Source organism: Cuculus canorus, chromosome 8 (assembly GCF_017976375.1).
Source record: "Cuculus canorus isolate bCucCan1 chromosome 8, bCucCan1.pri, whole genome shotgun sequence".
NCBI lineage: Eukaryota > Metazoa > Chordata > Aves > Cuculiformes > Cuculidae > Cuculus > Cuculus canorus.
The window spans coordinates 22,612,210-22,632,635 of NC_071408.1; the positions used below are offsets into that span (position 1 = coordinate 22,612,210).

At 40.9% G+C, this 20,426-nt stretch overlaps 1 protein-coding gene across 2 annotated transcripts in view; it reads left to right on the forward strand.

The window, feature by feature from the left end:
• The window catches only part of SLC1A7 (solute carrier family 1 member 7), a 56,022-nt gene that overhangs the window by 16,032 nt on the left and 19,564 nt on the right, over nucleotides 1–20,426 (forward strand). For both annotated transcript variants that reach the window (XM_054072427.1, XM_009561893.2), the window contains exons 3-7: nucleotides 851–1,066; nucleotides 12,176–12,218; nucleotides 13,099–13,318; nucleotides 17,185–17,284; nucleotides 18,890–19,123. In XM_054072427.1, coding sequence (XP_053928402.1) covers nucleotides 851–1,066; nucleotides 12,176–12,218; nucleotides 13,099–13,318; nucleotides 17,185–17,284; nucleotides 18,890–19,123 — 813 coding nt within the window. The remainder of the gene's footprint in view (nucleotides 1–850; nucleotides 1,067–12,175; nucleotides 12,219–13,098; nucleotides 13,319–17,184; nucleotides 17,285–18,889; nucleotides 19,124–20,426) is intronic.

A 20,426-nucleotide genomic window follows, 5' to 3' on the forward strand; every position in this document is an offset into this window, starting at 1 on the left:
GCGGGCCACGCTATTTCTGATATGAGCCAGAAGCCCCAAGCAACAGTGATGTCATTGGAAACTCAAATGTCAGCCTCATGTGTCTTGGAAACAGCATTAGAATCTATGCCAGAGCAGCCCGAAACAAGTTCATGGGCCAAACAGTGCCCTGTCTAATTTGCCTACAAAATAGGGTCAGTGAGAGCTAAAGCACTTGGCAGGGTTGTATAGCTTGGTAGAGGCAAGCAAGAGGATGACTACTGGTCATCTTCTGGCAGTGGCAGGCAGAAAGCTAAAGGGGAGAGAAAAGGGTGAAATAACTAAAGTATTTTTCTTGCCACTGCGCAGCCACCCTTGCCTATGAAGGAGTTTCCTCTGCATGCCTCCACTCAGCTAGAGGCACACCGAATCACAGTCTTCTATCCAGTGTGTCCTCTGGTAAAATAAAACTATACTGTGCTTTGCATCAATTTTGAAAGGAAGTAAAAGTTATTCTATTTAGGTGAAAAATGAATTATATGACAACATTTCCCCTTAGTGTTTTTCATTTTGAAGTTGTAGTCTAGCTTTCAGCTTAAAACCATTACCCCTTGTCCTATCACTACACCTCTCCATAAGCAGGATTCACTCCCCACATGTGTAGCCTGAGTTTGCAAGTTCCTTCAAGTAACCAGGATCTCACGTGTCAATTGTGAAATACCCCTTCCGACACAGAGGCTGCAGCTTTAGTGTCACTGGCAAGCCTCTAAAACTGATGATATGCAAGCAGTCCTGAGATAAGCAGGTAAAGTGGAATATTTAGGAAATTATGTTTTCAGTTATATTAATGTTATGCAGAAGATTCTATATATATTGTATTTTCTTTCCACAGCTTAATGTCTGGGCTAGCAGCCCTGGATGCCAAGACTTCCAGTCGATTAGGTATCATAACCGTCACTTACTACTTGTGGACAACCTTTGTGGCTGTGGTTGTGGGAATAATTATGGTGTCCATTATCCATCCTGGTGGAGCGGCACAGAAGGAGAGCACCGAAGAGAGTGGGAAGCCCATTATGAGCTCTGCAGATGCACTGCTTGACTTAATCCGGTAACTACATTCATTCTTTCTGCTTTCTGAAGGTAACAGTTTGTACTCAGCTGCATGAGGAACTGTGGCCTGAGGATAAGTTCTGAACTTAAGGATGAACATTTTGTTTAAATCAAGAAAAATACTCAAGAAAATTTCAGAAGGTGATTTTCAAGTTGTCAGATGTTTATAAGGGCTGTTTCTTGTAAATTTAAATGCATGGCCACCAAATGTTTTAAGTACTAACAACACTGGGCTATTTCTGCGGTTTTTTACCCCCACCGAATCACATGGAGCCTGTAGAGCTCATCATGAAATCTGTTAAAGCTAAGACAGAATTCAAATGTAATGTTAATTTAAGTAAGGGCAGACAGTTGTAATAGGCAAAACCTTAAATATAAAAGCTGAAATTCACATTTTTGAGGCAATAATTCTTTAAAGTCCTATTACAGCTGCTCATAGCAGTTCTGAGATGAATGGCACAATTAGAAAGACCACTGTTGTGATCCTTTTCTTCCTTATTTTTATCACATTATTTGTTCTGCTTTGTGTCTTTTTCTTGTTTTACTTTCTTTGGCAGGAGGGAAGGTTGTTCTTTCAGACCAGCATTAGAGCACTGATGGCATTTTTATAGCCTTGCCTGACTGTCCCTCTTTGTCTCAACATTTCAGGTGCTAGTGGGATAGTTTCCTGACTGACCATATTATGTGCTTTAGATATGTTTTGCTCGTGCAGAAGGACCAAGTTTTGCCTTTGTTTGGTAGTTTCTCAGGTCAGTCATCTCATACCATATTGGGCAGGGGCATCTGGGCTCGGTGTGTATCTAAAATACCAGGAGACTGACTTATTGAAAGTGTTGCGCAGATTGTCTTCCAAAAACCCAAATTCCTGATCCTGACAGGGGACACCAAGTATTTTAATTAAAGTTACTGTGAACTCAAATCAGAAGGAACTGGGATGAAAAGCCTATAAAAATGGGGTTTTTTTCTCCCCCAAGTTACACTTAGCCAGGCCATCTGAAACCCGCATGGTTTTCTTTTTTATCAGTCTTACTAATGATGGGCCAAATTCTGCAGGTTATGGAGCAGCAGCTGAGCGCACTTTCTTCTGTTGCTTTCCACAAAACCACCATCTCCATGGGGAAGATGCCCACTTGATGACATCAGTATGTCCCCAGTGGCTTTGATGAAAAGAGTAATATAAGAGTTCTATAATATTATGTTTGCACTAAAAGTTCTAATGTCTGTATGACTGGAACCTGAGATCTAAGATACAATCTATTATCTTCATCTCTCTCTCTGGCTCATCTCCATACACCACAGCTTTAGTGGTGAGGCTCTGCTGAGCCTCATAGCAGGTAAAATATTATGTCTTGCTCTAGATATTCACAAATATAATCTATAATTTCATTTCCTACCAACATTTACCTGTGCAAATTATAGCAGCTTGTATGCATATTTCAAGTGTTCGTGTTTCCAAACAAGAAACTCTGAGAAACCTTAAAGTCTTCACTGGTTTGGGAAGATGTCAACGATGACAGCCCAATGAGCCACTCTCATTACCAAAGCTTAAAAAGAGAGAATAAAGCTCTCTCCTTTTGCTGTGCTAAGCAGCAGACACAGCTGCAGCCTTTCTACATCAAGTACACAAGCTGCTGGTTTTTTATTCTTCCACTAAAGAAATAACCACATTTACTAAATAAATAAATAAGAATAATGCAACTGTGGGGAATGGGCTTCTAGCCTAGGCAAACACTATGGGTGAAATCCTGGCTTTGCTGAAGTCAATTGCAAAACTCCTAAACATCTATGTGGAAGTCTGGATTAAATGTAATGATGTATCTGCTGGTTTGAGCTAGAAAAGCTGATCCTTTAGCTCAATGATAAATCACTTCCATTCACAGCTGGAGACCATCTTTTTTAGGCCCAGATTGCCTTATCTTCTCAATTCATTAATTTCCTCTCAATTTATCAATTGCACATGTGCACAGAAGTTTACACAGGAAACATCTGGTATTCTGCAAATGAAGAACGCTAAATGTACAAGCAGAAAGATGATACATGTGATATAATTGTGGGGTTTATCTTAAAAGTATGAATCTTGGCATAGTGATACATATATTCACTCTCACTGAATTCAGATTCAAAGCCGCTTTGAAATGATGAAATACATTATTATTTCTTGTGATGTTTTATATGACATTGTCACGTCTGGAATTTTTGGAAGGGTAGATATTACTAGAAACTGAATTTCTGGAATTTTTGGTGAGGATTCTGTGTTTAGAAGTGGTTTTAATCAGGCAGTAAAGAATGTACTGGCAGCAATAAATGAAACCAAGAGCTACAGCAGAGTCTCTTGGTCATCCTAAACACTTGCAACATTAATCAATAATCACGTTATTATTCTGCATTATTTTCAGATGGTGCTTTCTTTGTATATTTGTCAGTTATGTAAAAAAAACCAGCAATATGTGCACATGACTTGATCAGGACATAACAGTGACAACTGTACTGCGTAATTCTGAAACAGCTCTGAACCTCACATCAAGCAGGGCAATCTCATCAACATACTGAATTTCATGACTCAAAAATTGTGTCCACGAGTCAACCATGTTTTACCACTATAAACAGAAGTATTTGAAAGACTTCCTTTCTAAAGGGAACCCCAAGAGACTGGGGACAAGATCTGTGGATGTGAATGTGACCCTACTGGTTTCCTCCTAGAGAGGCCACTGGATGCAGCAGAACAGAAGTGTTTTCAACATTAAATTAGTCTTTAGTCCTAAAATTGTTACTGCTGCTTTAGCCTTAAACGTTGTTCTGAAGATGCTTCTCTCTTTAGCTGCCACTTTATTATTACATTGAGACAGAGGTACAAATCTGCCTGAATTATATTCAGAGTTTCTGGTGCAAGCACCACAAGGCTTATGAAAGTATACTTCCGTATTTAAAACTATAAATCCTCAGGCTAAGGATCATCTTGGTATCGTCAACACACTGAAGTACCTGGTGCTTTACAACTTTTAATGGATTTATTCTCATGATGTGTAATACTTCTGTGAGGAAGGCAAGGACCATTGCCCTTTCTTACAGCTAGAAAACCAAAACAGATAAAAAAGAAATTATTGCACTGAGGATTGTTCAGAAAAATCTGTGGTACCAGAGGAAATATTCCCAGCTTGTACTCAGCGGTCTGGTTCTAGGAATGTGGCTTTTGGGGCACCTCAGTGGAAGTAATAGCAATGAATCGTCTCACATCTTTACCTTCTTTTTCCTGTGTGATTTATTGAGATTAACTCTGTACTATGTCCCCCAAACTAAAAGAGTGAATTTTTAGTAGACGTTAGTGAGTTAAGAAGTGAAGAAAGGTAAGATATCATTTTTTAAAGTAATTCGGACTTTGAGCGTTGTATTCAAAAGGACAAACTGCACTGTGCAGGGTTCATATACATTTTCAGTCTTTCTCAAGTCTAACCAGACTGCATGACATCGCAAGCTTGTGCAGTTCAAAAGCTCCAAGTAATACAGTTCAGTGAGTACAGTCAGGATCAAATTGTGTCTTAGCTCACGACATAAATTTGTACATTTCTGAAGTTTACTGGAAGGATAAGTCAGAGCATTTTGCCACTGAATATTCAGAATTGCATCCAAATTAATAGCAGGGAAACTCAGTGTGGCTTAACCAAGACAGGGAGGGTTTTATACCATTAGTAGTTATAAGAGGATATAAACACCATAGAGGGTTTCTGCTTTCATGGGAATCTTGAGCACTCTTTAAAATAATTACCTTTCCCTCTTTTCAAGCTAAGGGCTATATTCTATTTTATAGAGATTGTATTTCTTCCTGCCCATCATAGGGGGATTAGAACTAGATGATTTTTATGATGCCTTCCAACCCAAACTATTCTATGATTCTTGAAAATAGGACAGGACAAATCCAGTATCTGATGTAGTTTGGATAAAGTCCAGTCTGTGCAGAAACAGAAATCACACTTCAAAATGTTTACAATTGAAGCCTGAATTGTATACACACACAATAAGATATTTAAGAGTACATTAAATGATGCAGGATTTAAACTATGAATGAACTTTTAAAAACAACTTTGCCCTACGTTCACTTATCTTTTGCCAAAAGCCTTGTGTACTATAACAGAAATACTTATGCATCCCCTATGGTAAATGACCTTTTTGTATTCATTTCAGATTGCCAGTTTTCTATTATCTTAGAAAACCAGCCTGGTGCCAGCACTGTTCTGCACTGTATGTGACCAGATTTTCGCTTCTGGTTAATTTTGAACCAGTTCAAGCTGCACAGAAGCAAGTATTTATGAAGGACTCTGAAGCACCTAAGTGCATGTTTCCTATTTGGCACTAAAGCAAACCAAAAAGGATAAAAGATAATTCCATTATGAAACAACTCTAGGGAGATGTACTACAAAGCAGTTTCTGCACTCTGGTCAAGAGGCCTTGGTTGCAGAGGGGAAGGTGCATGGAAGCCAGGAGCTAAAGCTGCTTTAGGAAAGCTGTTGGCCTCTAAGGGAAAAAATCATCCGTCCTCCTGGCAGTTGGCCTAAACATTTTCCAGTGTAAATGTAGATTTTTCATGAAATAACTTTGCCTTGCTAGAACCATAGTGGAAATAGGTTGGGCCTGTCTTGAAACCTTTGATACAGTTAAGCCTTTTCAGGATTCCTAAAGATGTGATGTACTTGTGCTTACACTCCAAAGAAAGATTTTTCTCAGAAAGCCATAGTGCCTTTAGGGCTGTATCAGGACCTTTTCTTTCAGAAGAAGGAGGGTAAGCGTGTTCACCCTCCAGACCCCTTACTGTGACAGAAAGGCCATGCAGCAGTGTCACTCTCAGGACAGATAAAAATACCACTTGTTGGGCAAAATGATTCTACAATGCAAGTTCTGCTCTGATATGCAAAAAAGACAAGCAAAGATCAGTGATTTTTGCATTCTATTAGTATCTTTCATCCAAATAATGAGGATTTAAATGCCTCATTAATTCTGCAAAAGCCTTCTTTGGCCGTTTTAGCAGGACACAGTAAGATCGATAAGGAGAAATGAAATGAGGCACTGGAGGTGACTATTGATGTGCATGGTGCATCCTCCCATGGGCAACTGAGGTCAGTTGTTCAGTCTTTCTGAATTAGATTTTGCCCTTGATTTCAGGAGTGCAAACACTGATGGAGCCCACTGACACCAGCAGGACAAAATTTCAAATGTCTACCCATATAACTAAGAACAGCATTTGTAGCTCATGGTACAGTAAAAGTAGTCAGGAGTCTACACAGCTGATGAGGAAAACACGCAGAGAACAGCAAAAGCAAATGAATTTTTGAGATTAAGAGAAAGTCACTGAACTTCAAGAACCACAGCCTATAGTAAATAGGAACCACAATACTGTTCATTCTTGCGTACAGCTGTAAAACCTGGAAACTTTACAGTTGTCATGTCAAGCTACTCAGACTTTTTTTTTTGGTCTCTCTGTACCCTTGCACAGGATGGCAGGGTAAGATTTCAAACACTGAAGTATTAGAAGACTGTCAAATACCCAGTCTTAAAATAATGCTCTTGCAAGCTCATCTATGCTAGTTTAAATTTGGGAGCAGAATGTCCAAAGCTGTTTTATGCCACTGCAAATATAGGCCAATAAAATATTATGAGTACACGTATGTAGCAAAACCCCAGTCTGGTGACTTTAATTCCACAGGGTAGGAGACTGCAGCAGACAACTGGCTGGTGTGGCAGGGATTAGTTACTGATAACATCAAAGCCTGAGAGCAAAACCAGATTGCTGCTGCAGAGCACAGAGTGCCTCAGAGGGAATGGGTGTTGTGAGTCAAGGAAACGACATCTGCTGTACCTGTGGCTGCTCTTGCGCTAGAGCAGCTGGCCTAATTTCTTATTAGAAAGATCTGCAAAAGCTGAATGCTTTAAATCAACAGATGTTGTACTCGGGACTCATTCTATTTCTAATAGAAGTTATCCAGGAGCCTTCAAACTGGCTCTCCAGGTAGCTGTAGGACATTTCAGCTAACAGCCTGAGCAGTAAAACAGTTTAACAGTGGTGATTCGTATCACTACTGTAGTTCTCACAGCAACCTTTGGAAGGGAGCAAGAGGGCTCCCACGTCCTGGGGGCAGTGCCAAGGCACAGCCTGACCTGAAAAATAGCTTTCTAACACAGTTCAGCTTCCAAAAGCAGCAGAAATCTAGTGGAGCAAAATCCAGTGATTACTGTTAATTGGTAGGTTAATGGCTCAGAGGCAATGGAGAAGGAAAGAGGACCTCCCACGTTTGGCAGTGGTAAGGTGCTAAGTAGTCCTATGTGTAATGGGAAGTTGCACCCTCAGAGATGCTCCTTACACCAGGTGCTGTCTATATTTGATACAAGTCTTCAGGATATTCTTCAAATTCCATGGCTATCAAATTGCAGAGCAGATGTTGCCTTAGTCAAACTCAATGCATCCTTACGTCTGAATCCTCTTATCCTATACAGAATTAAGGAATGACTCCAGAATCTGCTAGTAGAATGAACCAGCCTGTGCTTGACAGCAGGGTGCAGTTAGAGAAGGTGTTTAGTAGGTCACTTGTGTGTGTATGTTGTTGTCACAGCAAATGCAGGCCAGGCATGCTGTGCCAGCTGGGGCTCAATAGCTTATGGTCTGTAAAAGGTTCACTGAGCTGGTAGGGAAGTTTCACGCAGATTCACTCTCTTGGCCTGTGGTGAATGTTCCTGCTCTCTCTGGCAGAATTCCTGAAGCAGAAGAAGCTCTGGGAAATGTTCTTCCTCAGGGCAGACAGTATTTAGCTCTTAATTTTTTATGTAACCAGAAACCATATGTCTCCGTTTCTGTTTTACAATTGTATCATTGTCTTAGACCTAAATTTATGTATTTATTCCACACCATACTCACTCGCTGTTATTCACAATGTTTAATTCCTTATTGTTATGTGAAATTATTTTTGTCAGGAATGCTGAATTGTGCCCCTGAGGTTAGAGGTAAAGTTGCTTGTACTAGAGAAAAGAATACCAGGCTACTTTAAGTTTCCTGCACTATTATTTGTGTCCTTTATCTTGTAAGCAATCTGAAATTAATGCTGGAAATTTAGAAGCATTTTATCTGCTCAGGTCTCTTAATTGAATAAATGCAAAAGCATTTATATGTGGTGACAGCAATGAATAGATCAGTTTGAATTATTGCTTCATAAGTACCATCAGTGTCTTTAATTCTATACATGTCAGTGATAAACACAGTGCCTGCTCTGCGAAGAGAGACAGCCTCACTTTATGACCCTGATACCAGATCCATCTGGTAGATCTTTACCTTGCCCAGAACTGCAGCAAAGCTAGTAGAGATCTGCAGGGGCCAGTCTGGATGCAGGCTGGATGCCTGGAAAATAGGCAGTCAGAGATCGACAGGCTGCAACACCCTGCCATTGAGTTTGTAATATGTTTGGGCAAATGCAAGTGTCTGGATTTTGTTCCAGGCTGAAGCTCCCACCTCAGTGCTCAGCTCTGGTGGTGCTCAGACCCCCAGGTGGGCTGCCCCAAGGCAGCCAGGCAGGCTGACAGTGCTGATCGTCCCACCAGCCCTCCTCATCCCAGTTCCGTGGTAAAAAGCAAAAATGCCTCACTACCAGTCTCACTTCAGTCTCTTGTTTTGAAATGTTCCCAGGAGATCCCTTCCAAACATCCAGCTCATGGCTGGAAATAGCAACGTGCAGCAGACATACCTCTAAAGTAAGAATTTCTCAAGTGTTTCTAGAGAGGTCTGACTGAACCAACAGACTCTTCCAGTTATCTCCCAGCTCTGGGTGACAATTTGATACTTTCTTTTCATTATTTGTTTTTAGTCGGTTAAGAGTTCTCATCCATGAAGTGCTCTTTTAAATGCTTTTCATTAACAAAACTGAATTTTGGCTAATACTGGATTTTTTCAATCCAAGTAAACCAGCTTAAAATAAAAAAATAAGCCGAAGCTTTGGCAAACACATTCAGGTCAGCCCTTCAGTAGATAAATCATGTAACTTTGGTAAGGCTCGTCTCAAAGACTGGATCACAGTGCATAATATATTAAAAAATATTGGGAGAATTCCAGTATCCAGTATTAAGTGGGTAGTTGTAATTCCTGTGGGATAAAGAATGATAAAGAAACAAAATGCTTTAATCCTCTGCAAATTTGTCTAGCATTTAATCTAGCTACTAACCATATGATATTTCCTTTCTCAAGCAGTCTTAATTTGTTCTTAATTCTACTAATTAGGACTATAAAATTAAGGGAGAAAGTGGAAATAATCAGCAATTAAATTCAAATTTCTTTGTAAAGCTATATGTGAGATTGATATTCAGAGCTGTGCAGGAATCCTCAAGTGTAGATCTGTGCTTTCAGGATAATTCACATTCACCTGGCAGGTCAGAGCCCCGTCATCACACTAACAACTATGCAATCCTGTAGCAACTTTCATGGGATCATCTCAAATCAAAGGCAATTTAGTATTAATGAAATCTTTAACATTCTGGAAGCAGAAATCCCTTACAGGGCATAATAAGGCAGTAACTGTCTTTTCCCTCCAGTGCTTCTCCCTCCTATAAACATCCTCTCCATCTTCCCAGGTCCAGCTCCATCCAGCTGTTCTTCAGTTGGTCCCGTGTCAGCCAAGCCCCTGAGGCAGAGGCAGAAGGTTGTGTCTGCATCTGATGGGATAGCGATGCACAGCTGGCTGCTGGCTGTGTCTTGTTTTGGCTACACATTCAACATTTGAACCAGAAAATCATCAGCTGCACGGACGATTTGCAGAGATAACCTGGCGCTTTGTGCTGCTGTTACCAGAGTGAAAGCTCCGTTGATGGCAGCGCAGCACTGAGACGTACAGCAGTGCTTTCAATGGTGTAGTGAGGGTTGTTCATCACTAATCACATCACTACACAGTGTCTTAAGTGTCTCAAGCTAAACCACTCCAATTAAATGGAAGTGTGTATAAAGGGACCACATTAATTTGGCTAAACCTCACTGACTTATGATAATTTCTGTACATGACCAAAGCTGCTGTCCTCTGCTATAACATTCCCACAGCACACAGCCATCATCGTACCTGAGGGTTTTAAGCAGGATGGTAAAATGGGAGGAGGTGTTGCAGTGTACAGCTCAGCTAGTGGATGCTGTTATCCTACAGGAATGCCAGATAGCAGATCAGGCTGCAAGGCTAAGGTAATCATTGAATTGTTAAGGTTGGTAAAGACCTTTAAGATCATAAAGTCCAACCCTTAACCTAACGCTGCCAAGTTTCCCGCTGAACCATGTCCCTAATCTGAACTGTGTCACCTGCACTGAGGCGAGGAGAGGCCGGGACAGTTAAAGATGAGTAACCAAAGTGCTGTGCATAAACCTTGTATCTTGCCTGGCAGCAACTTGTCTGTGTTGCACTGATTTGCCCTAAAGCAACAGCCTTACTGAGATGACCAGTGATGCCTTTATGTGTCCTGTCTGCTCTCAAGCAGCAGGCCAGCAAAACCCCCTCATTTTCAGTCTTCTGTTTCAATCATTAGACAGTACTACTACCCTTTAATTACAATTCTTTTCCCACTGCTTTACCTTGAAAGTGATAATTAATTCTTTCTCTGTAGGAATTGCTCTCAGTGCTCGATGGTCCTGAAAGAGATTCCACCTCATAATTTTAAGTGCGACCATAATGTCACATTATAATCACTTAAAATAGCGATAGAAGTGTTTTTTCTAAGGCAGTGCTGCACAGCACGCTCTTGCTGTGGCTCCATTAGTAGCAGGCATGTGCTGCTGCTGCGAAGGGGAAAGCAGGTCTGGAAAAAGTCTCACTACAGCATATATTAACTCTGTGTGTGTGTGTGTGTGATTCTCTTTGGAATGAGAATGGGCTTTTCACATATATATTAGGTGTTGTCCTGCCTTAGAGCTTGAGCTGAACTTTGAATAAAAGATCTTTTGCTCAGAGAATTCAAAAATTTCTCCTTGCATAAATGTATGTAAACGAAACCATATAATTGGGTCATAGGCTGTCACTGGTTTTTGCCCATGGGTTCAGAACTTCGGGCTGAGAATAGAAGAGTTCTGAAAATGATCCTCCTAGAATCATCACACCAACCTTGATTCCCAAATGCTGCATGGAAATGCATGACTTTTTAGCTTTTTTTTTCCCCGATCGTACTATGATTCCTCTTTGAAGCCTGCAGAGGGTGTGCTCTCCATTTCAAATTAGGATTGAATGTCTTTCTGCAAAGTAGTAATCTAGCTCAAACAGAAGTTATGAATTAGCAGAAAATCAGAAAATAAGAAAACAAGAGTCACTTTTGGAATTGAAAATCTATCAGTCTCACTGCAGGTCTCACAGTTTATGGTCATTGTCTTCCTCTATAGCTCAGTTGTGAGCAAAAATGAATCTATTGGCCTCACTTCAGGCTCTTGTTCTGGAGCCTTGGGAACCACTTAAAATAAAACTTAGCAGAGACTGTGCAGCTCTAATCTCAATTCTTTTAATAAGGAATGAGATCCTCTTCTTGAAAATAAGATTGTTCTTGGCCAAACCACCACAAAGGCTACATCACTTATGATTTTAGTGATGAAAGTGTGTCAGGAGGTACTACAGCTTAGGAGTCATCTCACAGGGGTACTTAGAAATCCAAGAGTAGATTAAGCCACCAAGAGTCTCAGGAATATGTCCCTGAACACTGGCTTTGTCTTGAACAGCTCATTATCTAAATAGGGAAGACAAAATATGGATTGAAGGAATATTCTTCTCCTTTGTTAGCAGATGGGGAAGGGAATGATAGCATTTGTGTTGCCTCAGTTACGACATGGATACTGTGGCAGAGCCAGAAACTGAAACTGGAGCTCCTGGGTTTCACTCCAGGTGTTCAGAAGCAAGTCCCAGAACTTTAATTCTGAGAAACTGTCTCTCTGTTGAGCCTTGCTCAGTCAAGTACAGCTGTATGGCTTGAGTGGGAGAGAGTGGAAGACTTCTGCACCCATTCAACTCTTGCAGTCTAGGAGGGTAAATAACTGATTTACCACATGAGACTCAAGGCACAGTGAACAGAAGTTGTTTTCAGTTCCATAGAAATTATTCTTTTATTTGTTCATTTTTAGGAACATGTTTCCAGCCAATCTTGTTGAGGCCACATTCAAGCAGGTAAGTGGCTATATTCCTTTTACCACTGATGAAAGCGATGAGCCAGCATCACATAAAATATATTTCTTTATAAAACAGAATCCATGTGCGGACACTGTGTATTATTTCAGATACTGCTAGTACTGTCAGCATTTAGGAATTCATGATTCCCTTTCTATTAGCCTTGGCAGCCTTGGTATCTGAAGGCAAAACAAGCAAGCACAATATGCACAGTGTGACTAGAGACTAGAAATGCACACCTATGTCAGCTCCACCTCCACTTGGGACCAAGTCCTTGAGGACCTTGAGAACGGTGCAGAACAATTTATGCCAGTATGTCTAGAGCCTGGTTTCTCCTTCCACACGACTGCAATCACAGAGTAGCTGGAATCTCTTTAAGAGTAACACCATGCAAAGAAAGAACAGAATGCCATGTCCAATTAAAGCAACAAAATAATGTATTTGGGAAGAATCTAATTACTTAGATTGGAATTCGGCCAGAAAACCTTATCTAAAATTTCTAAGTGAGCAAGAGGCATGGGTATATTTATTTCACCTGGGGGAATACTTTATTAACCTTACCTCTGATAAGACAAAGAAAAAGGCACTCAGAATTTCTAGGGCACCATTCCTGATCACGTCTGATAGGAAAGCAGCTTTATCAGGAGGTGGTGTGTTGGCTGCACAAAGGTCTTATTGTAGGAAATTCTGATTTTGTTATGCTTTTTCAAAAATTCAACTGTTTTCACAGATTTTAGCAGCTTAGAGAGAGGAGCTGTCATTTTTTCTGTGCTTGTCCGTTTAACATGCAGCCTTGTTGAAACAGAGCACTTAGGAGGTCTCATTAAACTATTAATTCCTGCTGGGGTATTATAATAAAAACTATTTTGTTTTCTTTCAGTATCGCACCAAGAGTATTCCCATCATTAAATCTAACAAAGGATCATCTGAAAGCACCACTCGTCGCATTATAATATATGGAATCCAGGACGAGAATGGATCCAATGTCCAGAATTTTGCCTTGGATATCACTCCTCCCCCTGAAGTAATTTACAAGTCAGAACCAGGCGCTAGTGACGGCATGAATGTGCTAGGGATTGTGATATTCTCTGCCACAATGGGTAGGTTCCAGACATGTTTCATTTGCAATAATCCATGTATCCATTTGAGAGAAAAACATAGGGGTTGGGTTGTTTGATTTCGTGGTTCACCTTTTTTAACTGCTTCTGTCTAAACTTTGTGGGGAAAAAGGCAAGGCTGTTGCAGAGGTGTTCTCCCAACCCTTCGAAGACAAATCTTCAAAATCCCTCATGATGTTTTTTCCATGCAGTTCTGTTTCCTGTGCATGCACTTATGTTCTTTTTATTTTTTTATTATTATTATTTTGAGTTTTTATTGATGGACTGTTTTTCCTTGACTGAATGAAAACAGTACTAGTGTGTGCTCAGAGAGGTCAGGAATTACTATACCAGGTCAGAGCCTGCTGTCTCGCTCTCTGGTCAATACCAGAAATCCCAGAGAAAGTTTCTTGAAACCCTGAAATAAACAAGTTTGTAGCAGACTTTCTTTCCAAAGCTCAACAAGTTAATGCAGTTCTAGTGCCCAGAGTTTTGGGCATATTGCAGGAAGAAACTTCCTGCACTGCTCTTGGTTCAAGGGGCGTCAGGATGAGACACCCCCTGCACTCATGGACAGCCATTTCACCCCTGCAGATGGCAGTCCAAGAAAAACATGCTCCCAGAACAATTCCTTGGCTAAAGTTACCCTCACCAGGCAGAAAACTATTTTAGGCCTGGAATCTGTCCTGACTTCTTGTCTTTCCTATTCTAAGTCTACTAATCTATGTAAGAACACAATTCAGATACTAAGATTCAATGTATCTCAAATAAGTGAACTTCAAAGCTGTATTGTTTTTATCAGTTCTAAATTTGTGGTTCTTCTCTTTAATTCAAAGTTTTTAATTTTATTTTTGCCATCCTGCAGTGATGATAGCTCTATACCATCTAGTAGTAGTAGCTTATCACAGTGGACTCCTAAGAGCTTCTCTCTGGCTAATTTATTCAGTTTCACATGCTGGAGGAATTCTTTGGTGCCATGTGTGTTGTATTATGCTTGTGGATTTGGAAGTGGGAATTTGAAATGAACATGCCCTCATTAATCATGAAGTTCTGATGATTTTTACAAGGAAGTGCTGATCAAAAATTCCTTATCTGAATTTATCCTTGGAAGTTAGTGTGATCACTAGAAGTAGTTCCATAAAACTTCTTTAGTATATTATGGCTCATGCCAGCACAAGGGGTCAAAAATCAAGTCTGGAATTAGCAGATTTGTCTCTTTTTTAGTTTCTCCGGGGGTGGTATTTCACACGCAACACTGCTGGAAATTGAGTGCAATTGTACAAAAACACAATGTCACCGCAAACACCATTCCAGCCAAAATGTACTGGATATGAATGAATTAATTACATATGCTTATTAGGATCAAGGGCAATTTCACAGTTCTGAGCACAGATCATTCATTGGATTCAGAGAACTGAATGTATTACTTTTACCATGCCCCTAAGTCTTGCTGGCCTGAGCTCAAGAGATGGAAGCTGAGAGCTGGTTTCTTCCTGGCTGATGTACAGAAAATGTGTTGGCAGTACCGCCATGTACAGCACAGCTCCTGCTGCTGGGCGGGCTCTGGATGTGGGAGCTGTGAGCAAACCTGAGACAATAAACCCTTAAAACTTGTCATCTACCAGTGACTATCTCAGACCGCTGTTTTGAAGAAAGGATTCAGCCAAGCATTTACCACTGTCTCCAGCTTCCTGCACGCCCCCCCCCCCCCCAGTTGGAATTAATGAAACAGAAGACATGTGGCTTGAGCCTCTATGTAAGAACATCCTTCCAAAGTTTTTGTTTATTTCAAAAAAAAAAAAAAGGTATTAAAAGCCCTGGTGCTTTTTAACAGTTTCGCTTACTTTGGCTTTGTCTTATTTGCAGAAAGGTCTTTTTACACCACTTTGTCATAGAAAAACAGCATTAGGGTGGCTATGAGTTCTTACCACAGCTTCTTTAAGGTTCTTCAACAGCATAAAAATAGCATAAAAAAACAAGAATGTAGTCTTGAGCTAATTCTTTTCCTGAAGGCGGAGGTGAATTGCTTAGCAACCTCAGTCCAGGGGTAAATCCTGTGCATGACTGACTGGGCTTCTTTGCCAGGCATGCATTAAAATGGGCAACATTTGGCAGGCAGTGTGAGGTCAAGACACATGCAAAGCTTGAATTCTGAGCTCAGCTGTGACTAGATGTACTACCTCTTCTTACACAGTGTGCAGGAATTTCTACTAGGAATTATGACAGTGGATAAGTGCTGAGACATCTGATGTTTTTTTCTTGGAGGAGCACACATTTATTCATAGAATCATAGAATCACCAGGTTGGAAAAGACCTCTTGGATCATCGAGTCCAATCGAGTTCATTACAAGGAAAATATTTGCACTGAAATGGAACTTGGTACATCAGGGCTGCAGACAGGAGGCCCCAGTCCTGCCTGCTCCCCTGTCTCTCCTCACCAATAGCCACGTTTAGGTAGGACAGTGCTTTAAAGAGCCTATTTCAGTTATTCCTGTAAAACGAAAAAGAAGGCATTTCTTCTTTTTGGCATTATACAGAATTAGAAGATAAGAGTCTTGTAAAACTGTCACCAACTAGGCTAGAAAAGCTGAACTATATTTAATGTCCTGTTACCAAAGATGAGCAACATGCTTAATGAAAGAGTGCTGTTTTCTGACCTAAAAGTTATAGCTTAGATGAATATTAACAGGCTCACATCTTGAATGCACTGTTATTGTGAAATCCCTGGACGAGGCAGCTGACAGCCTCCCTCCCTGCCTCAGGAGGGGATTGCCCTGGAAGCGATGCTGCCTGAGACGTGGCTCATAAACGCAGATGTGGGCTCTAAGGGTCAGAGTCCGGGCTCCTGCTCAAAGCAAGGACACTGCATATCCAGATGAAGTGGCAGCATGCACCCCATTTATAGTCCCCTGGTTCCCCATGAAACTCCCTTCAAAGGCAGTCTCACTTGGTGCAGCTAGTTTTTGAAGTGCTTCTTTGAGCAATTAACGCGATTGTTTATAATCCTTTCAGAGAGGGATGGCAGAAAATTAACAATATAGGAAAATGACATCTATTTATATGCATTATTGGAAACTAAAACTGCCTGGAGAATATATGGTTAGATAACATATCCCAGAGCTGTATTCCTTTCTTTTCTGAGCACTGGGTACACATAAATGGGTTTTCTTTGCTTTCTTCTTTGCTGGTTAGTCTCTATAGCAATTTGGCTTTCCTTGCAATGAATTTGCATTTCCTTACCTCCCCCAAGTTTGCAAATCCTGACTGATTATACGGATTGGTTGTTATTACGTAGACAGATAAGTACTAAAAATAAGGTGGAGGCTGTCGTACTCATTCTCCGTTACCAGGACAAACCTCAAATACTGACTGCCTGGGAGTGTCTCGTGTTCTGCCTGGTTGTACGCAGCACACCGTGGTGAGGCAGACCACAGGCACAGACAGCTTCCTTTGCTAGAAACATGTTTTTCAGTTAGTCTCCCATGGATCTCTCAGAGCAGATAAATTTCTCAGGGCTCTATGAAAGACAGTTAAGGCACAGGCTCGCTACTAGGGCGGCTAAATGTAAAGTGCAAAAGTTTGTACGTCCACCAGGAAACTTCCAGGAAACTGCAAATGAAAATATCACCCAGCCAGGGGAGAGTGCCCTGTATGGAGCCAAAGCACAAGGCTGTGGGCTCGCTCTGCCACACTCCTGGTTTTGTGTAAGGTGAGATTTTCACGTACCATGTCTGTTTGTACACTCTAAAAATCCATATTCATCCAGTCATCTCCCACTTCGTTTACTTTGAATTACAGCAGAGAGAGAAAGCACCGGGGCTTTGCGTGGAGGCATCTGAGAAATTGAACCTGAATGCCTTTGTTTGCAGGTATAATGTTGGGAAGAATGGGGAACAGCGGTGTTCCTTTGGTCAGCTTTTGCCAGTGTTTAAATGAATCTGTTATGAAGATAGTGGCAGTTGCTGTTTGGTAAGTAACTCTTTTAGTAAGAATATCAATAATTTTTTTAAAGAGTAAGAAAATTTCAACAGAATAGGATCCACAGAGATCTCATAAACTTATTTCCAGGGAAATAAATAGGGGTGAAAGATCCTTAGATTTGCAGGGCCTCAGCATTTGAAGGAAGATACATCCACACACATCCTGTCCCTGGCTTGTACTGTCATTTTGACAGAGGCACCCTATATGTTACTCGCAAATAATGAAACTTTGCATAGCTCTGTGTGCGTGTGCTGTATGCACTAGGGGCACTGCCAATCCTTGGCATGCCGAGAGGGACTATAATACCTCAGCCCACGCAAGAGAGGAGCATGACGCGATGCTCAGACTGGTACTTGTAGCCCTTACAGCTTTGCTGCAGTAGAAGCACTGGCCTGGAGAGGGCTGAGCTCCTGTGCTGATGTGACTGTGCTGTCATTAGCACGTTTGCTGGTTGCTTGGCTATCTCTGTGCTGAAGATGGGGGTGTGGAGATCTCACAGTGGAGATGATGCATCCAGAGTGCTTGGCATTCAGGATGTCTCTCTCTGGTCAGCAGAACAGCCCTCAGTGAACAATTCTGGGCCATGTAACTTAGGAAAAGCCTTGAGAGCAATCCTAAATTACACTGAGAGCCAGCCAGACCTGCCAGTCCACCTGACCCAAAGACGGGAGGAACAGTACGTGACTGCCAACAGCAAAAACTGTCAGCTTAGCATTTTCCTTGCCCTTCAGAAGGTCCCCCAACATGGCTCAGCCCCCTGTGAGGGGTGTCCCACTACCGGCGCTCAGCCTTTTTTTCCAGCTACCCTGTCCAGTCTGACTGAGCTGGGTCAGGGAATGAACGCTTGGTTAGATGAGACCAAGGGGGTAGTAATTTCTGGAATGGTGAGGGGGAAGTGGCAAGTCTCTGGAGATGGCACTGCTGCCAATGGAAACTGGCTGGATGCCACCAGATTTCTTTTTTTTTCCTTCTCTTTTCCCCCCAATTTTAAGCTTTTTCAATACTGATGGCTTTGCATGCACAGAAACACAACAGTTTTGATAAAACTGCCTATCCCACATCCAGTCCAGAGGGGTTTCAGAAACTAACTATTCTTTTGCCTATCTATCTGTTCCAAATTGAATTCCCAGTCCAAGAGCACATCTTATGTCTGTTGGTTTTTCTCCTGTGTCTTCCAAAGGCAACATAAACATTTACTTAACGGCTTCCAACTAAAACCCATGAACAGAAGTACACGAGCAAGTACATGAAGGCTTAGGATTCATTGCCTCTCTCTCCAGTAAATGACCTGCCTTGAGCTAAAAAGTCAGAGCTGCCTTCTGAACCAAAACATTTTAAAGTTGTTCCTGACTAACACCATAACCTCAGCTGTGCTGAGGAGTACCCACATAAAAGATTGTTTAGACCCCTGCTTTGAGCATGCTCCTCAGCTGTGAGAGAGTGGGGCTTAGTCTGATAAAACAATGTAATCCAGCTGTGCCACTTTGAGACAGAGCTGTTACTGCACCGCTACTGGAAGTACAAGGCTTTCTCATCTCATACTGTTTGGAAGAGAGCTATCTCCTAACAATGACTGTCTTTCTTTTTGCTCAGGTACTTTCCATTTGGAATTGTGTTCCTAATTGCTGGTAAAATCTTAGAAATGGATGACCCTTCAGCCATTGGGAAGAAACTGGGTTTCTATGCCATTACAGTGGTTTGCGGCTTGGTGGTGCATGGACTGTTTATTCTGCCAATGATGTATTTCTTTATCACCAAGAAGAACCCCATTGTCTTCATCAGAGGGATTCTTCAAGCCTTGCTCATTGCTCTGGCCACATCCTCCAGGTATTATAGAGCCTCTCAACAGATGCAGCAAAGTGCTTACTAGATCTTTACTCCAGGTTTCTCTTGGGAACAGCACACTATAGCTGTACTGGAGCAGATACAATTGTATCTGAACAATGGCCTGTGTCAAATTCACTGGAATATTTATAAAAGATGTGGCTTTCAACATTTGGAAGTTACGTATGGGACCCATTTGACAGTAATGTTTGTCACATTGTTTTTGCTTAGTTTAAAAAATATTGGACAAAAATAGGTTTTATTAGAGGACTAGAAAGGAAATAAGGGTATTTTTCCATAAAAACAAACATTGTGCTTCTACAAAGTTCATATATGTAAGGGAGACACAGTTTGTCCAGAAGTCGTTTTCAGTATTAGTGGAGAACTTCCTAGCTCAGTCATATGGAGGCATTTTACCCTTTCGACTCATCTTGGTACATTAAGAAAAGGCTGTGGTTGCAAGCTATTGTCCAGCACTGGGAAAGTATTTAGCTGTTCTGCTCAAGGAATAATATATTTTGGATCCTTTTTAGGGAGGATATACAATTAGTTTTAACCATAGCTGAACAAAGGTACAATGAAAATGGGAAACAGCTTGTGAACTGTTTATGCAAATAATTCCCAACACAGATAAGTGAGTGTTTAAAAAGTGCTTGAAAGGGCTGGAATTGACTTGCATGGAGTGGATACAATAACAACAACTAAAATAACACTTTCCTGTAGCCAGTATAATGAAAACACCTTTTCATGGCATCTGAAATAACGAGAGCAGCTATACCTATCACTATTTTATGCAGTAATAAAAGCCAGAGTAGAAGCAGAAGATGCCAGGTAAATAAGTCTTTTCAGTTCATCCTACATATTTATTATTTCTGCTGTCAGCTGTAAAGGAAGAGGACTCTAGAAAAGAAAATATCTCATTTTTGCTGTGGGATTTTTAAAAGTATTATTGTTACTTTGCAGAGAGACTGGAAAATACTGAATTCTTATCCAGATTTTGAAATTATGGCAGCTAGTGACAAACAGCTACCTCATCTACCTAATTTAGACTTCAAATTAGAAATTAGTATAAAAGCAATGATAAATTGGGAAAATCTGTTTATAAAGCAAAATAATGACAAATTAAAAGGTCTTATTAACTCCAAAATATTTATTCTAATTAACAGTAACGTCTGAGGAATTCTTCATCTAGTTAAATACTGATTCCTTCCACCTTACTATAATTTCTGTAATAAGTTCTGATGACTAAGTTGTCCTTCCAGGCCATAATATTGTACCAGCTTCCTATCCCTCACACCTCTAATCT